At 31.5% G+C, this 4,149-nt stretch overlaps 1 protein-coding gene across 1 annotated transcript in view; it reads right to left on the bottom strand.

Moving 5' to 3' along the window:
* The window catches only part of LOC106466456 (aquaporin-7-like), a 25,618-nt gene extending 22,555 nt beyond the window's left edge, over positions 1 to 3,063 (bottom strand). Inside the window, exon 1 of the mRNA XM_022394455.1 lies at positions 2,835 to 3,063. Within this exon, the coding sequence (XP_022250163.1) occupies positions 2,835 to 2,933 (99 nt within the window). The 5' untranslated portion in view covers positions 2,934 to 3,063. The remainder of the gene's footprint in view (positions 1 to 2,834) is intronic.
* Positions 3,064 to 4,149: the final 1,086 nt, after the last annotated feature.

The following is a 4,149-nucleotide window of genomic DNA, read 5'->3' as shown; positions in this document are numbered from 1 at the left end:
AAGGAATAGTGAGATTGACCGTCACATTATAACGCCCCCACAGCTGAAAGGGCGAGCATGTTTGGTGTGAGAGGGATTCGAACCCGCGACCCTCAGATTGCGAGTCGAGTGCCTTAACCACCTGGCCATGCCGGGCCGTTACCTAACGCATTAAGGTAATCAGAAAATAGTTATAGCAATCAAAACCTTAAAAAAATTATTTTAAAGATCAAAGCACACTGTCGCATTTATATACTACTTATGTTTCACAGTTTAACAGAATAAATTGGGGGGAGGATACGATCTTCTTTTTGACATGTACAAGTTATTGTTTTAAAACGGTCCTTACGATTCGCATAATTCCTGTTAAATAATTATTTCGTTATATATATATTTGTATATATGTATTTGTTTACATACTTTGGCTTATTAGCTAGTCCGTTGCTAAGTGCAAAGCTAAGCCACACAATAGACTATCTGTTCTGTGCTCATCACATGTATTAAAACTGGCGGGCTGACCTATGTGTAAAACAGAGAATTCTATAAAACCGTTTCTTCTTATGTGATTATGGAGCTGTGAGTAAGCTATTATTGTAAGCTATGTCTTGTAATCCAGGATCAAAAATATTATTGTAAACTATGCCTTGTAATCCAGGATCAAAAATATTATTGTAAGCTATGCCTTGTAATCCAGGATCAAAAATATTATTGTAAGCTATGTCTTGTAATCCATACACAAAACAAAAGCTTCGGTAAAGCAACAAAAATACCATAAACATAAAAATCAAACGTCAATTTGAAAAGAAACGAACAAGAAAAACGACTCACTGGAAATATAATATTTATTTCGATTAAACTTTACTTAGTTGAAACTTTCATAGAACACAATAAAGCGGTATTCTTACAAACTCCATTGTTAGTCAAAGTTACACAATATGGTTTTACCCAAGAAATATCTAGAGCAGAATATGGTATTTTTGTGTTTTAATAGCTTAGACTAAAGCCTAATTTCACATAGCGTTGCCGAGTATAGTGTTTATCATGTTTTGTTACATAGAATATGTTTGGATTAGTTTTACTTTTTTTTTTACTCGTTGAGACAGTGTTCATTTCTAAGAACGTATAAAAAATGATTCCGTCTGTGTAAAGAACATCATATCCAAGTTTAATAGATTCTTTTTTCCTTTGTTTCCTGTCAAAATTAGTAATACTTTCGCATAACGTTATGAAAAAAACTTTAACAGTAAAGCAATTTTTGGACAATGATATTTTTATTAATGAGATTCGTTTTCTAGTTTTCGTATGAAAACAGAAAGTTTCTTAGTGATCATTCTATCGATTAGTTTTCTTTACTTTCCAATTAATCAAACAATATACGTGATAGAAGACACCTGTATACTCCATGAATAAGATTGGTGGTAATCATTTACAGAAAAATCAATTCAATTCTAATTTATTTTCTTAGGTAGATTCATATACATTTGCTATACAACTAATTACATCAATATTTGTGTGTTTTACTATTAGCTATAATTTCATTTAAGGATAATAGCATAAATGGATCAATGCTGGAAATGTATTTACTCATTGTGAAAGTGAACGCATAGCACTAAGGCACCGCAAAATATGGAAATGCCACAATGCAGAATATAATTTTAAATCACGATAAAAATAAATTTCAAGTCTAACATTCGTGTGCAAATAGAAAATAAGGAATATAAAAAATACATGTCGTTTTTGTTGATACTATTTTTTGCCATATCATAAATTATATTTACGCTCTGTATATCCTTCAAGAACTTTGAACAAAAAAAAATCACAACTTTCTTTATTTTCGATTCTGCTTTTCTTTGTTTGTAATTAAGCACAAAGCTACACAATGGGCTATCTGTGCTGTGCCCACCACGCGTATCGAAACCCAGTTTTTAGTGTTATAAGCCACGGGACTTACCGCTATGATTCAACTTTGGATTTAATCCTTTTTCTTACATTACATAGAATCCCATGTAGATATTATAGATAATAAACTTTGTTTGTTTGTTGTTAATTATCCGTGTTGGTGCCACTGAGGGGCTTGAGAATGAAAGCTACTGGATTTAATCCTTTTTCTTACATTACATAGAATCCCATGTAGATATTATAGATAATAAACTTTGTTTGTTTGTTGTCAAGCTATCCGTGCTGGTGCCACTGAGGGGCTTGAGAATGCAAGCTACTAGTTATTCTGTTTTGCTAAGTTAAAAAACAACAACAACAACAAAACAAGAAAAGATCAGCTTCAGTCTCAATGTTGTACTTTCACCAGTTAGTAATCCTCTCTTTTTTTGAGGGGTGGGAAAATTACACGATCTACGCTTTGTCCACCGCGGAGAATCGAACTTTGGATTATTGCATTGTAAGTATGGAAACTTGCCTTTGACCCGCGTAACCCTAATTATTCTGATATTTATTACAATCCCTCATTATAGAATTACGATCTTCGATTCACCTCATGATAAGAATCATTTTGTTAAATATATGCTTACAACTTATATAGAACGTTTCATATTCAAACCATATATTAAGATAATTTCATCAGTTTCTGTTTCTCAAATTCGTTATGCTAACAGTAAACTGATATAGTAGGTTTTGAATAGGAAAAGCATAAAAGCTAGAGTAAAAGATAAAGAAACATTATAATGTAAGACGAAATATTTTTAAGTTTTCAACTAATTTGGTTTTGATTATTTTAAAACTAAATTGAGTTATAAAGCAACACGGAAAATTAAAGTTATATTAATACTCTTTCATTTCGCACTACCTCAGTTTTTATATAAATAGTTCTTAACCCAAAATATATGTTATTTAATACCTACAATCAGTATAAAAGTGCCGAAAAATTCTGCCAGGAACTCACGGACAGCTTGATTCTTTACTTTAAATCTTTTTACCCATCGATACGGAACTTTCGACATAGTGGAGAAAATCGATCTATTGAAAGCTAATTGTTCTTTTCAGAGAAACTAACTTTTCTGTGATGTTCTTGATTGACTACACAGCATTTATAATTCATCAGATCTGCCGAGCTGTTCCAGTAACCAATGAATGCCCTTTACACGGAATTACATAATATCATGTGTTTATGTTAGAACTCTACAATGACGTTTGATAAACAGTAACACAACACAAGGGGAAAGTGGGATACGTTACGCTCGGTAACCTTGCTGAAACATTTACTAATATGTTTACAGAAGACTCTGATGAGTCTCAATATATGATATTAATCAAGGTCAAATAATGTTTGAGGAACAAAATGATGAGTAATATTTGATCAGCACTATTTTCCCGAACTCTGTACGTTAATACTATTAGCTGTGTGTTCCTACCTCAATTTATCATCATGTATACTTGCACTTTTCTGTAAAATAAAGGAATGTCTACATAAGGACATTCCAAAAACTACGAAATAAAATCATATAAGACTGGCGCCATTTAGAAAAATAACTACGTACAAGCTTCCAGTCATTTCTTGCAATCAATAAATCAAAGTATTTACAAATATGAAGGAGATTTTAGCCTTTTTATTAAAAAAAAGTTTTATTGTGCGATTTTCTTAACACACATCCAAGTAACTGCTGTGTGCATTTGTTGATCAACAAAAATAGTTTAACAAATATGTATTCTTTGATAGCGTTGTCAACTTCAGCAGTTAATCAAACAACGCTTAGCAAAATCTGTTACAATTTGCATAGGGTTCGTTCCTGAAATAATAGTTCTTATCAGTGCAAAATGTAATGTACTTTTTTATCCTTTTCTATAACTAAAGTTGTAATTTCTAATTATGATAATTAATCAATTTTATTTTGTTTATTTCTCACGTTAAAATCCTTTGATTATAGAGAAAATATATAAACAATTCACATTCTGTTAGGCTATTTATTCACAAATTGTGCGTTCTACGAAATGTACAGGAATTACTTGCTACCAGTCAGACATCGAATGTTGGTAAAAAAAAAACGATCCCACTGAATCGCCAGGTAACTATGTTGTGGTGAGTAAATAAAATCATTTATTATGAGGAAGTTTTTATTAATCGAATGTTGGTAAAAAAAACCGAACCCACTGAATCGCCAGGTAACTATCTTGTGGTGAGTAAATAAAATCATTTATTATGAGGAAGTTTTTATTAAT

The sequence above is a fragment of the Limulus polyphemus genome, unplaced genomic scaffold (assembly GCF_000517525.1).
Source record: "Limulus polyphemus unplaced genomic scaffold, Limulus_polyphemus-2.1.2 Scaffold2264, whole genome shotgun sequence".
NCBI lineage: Eukaryota > Metazoa > Arthropoda > Merostomata > Xiphosura > Limulidae > Limulus > Limulus polyphemus.
The sequence above is the reverse complement of the archived record's forward strand: the minus strand, read 5'-3'. Positions and strand labels throughout refer to the sequence as shown.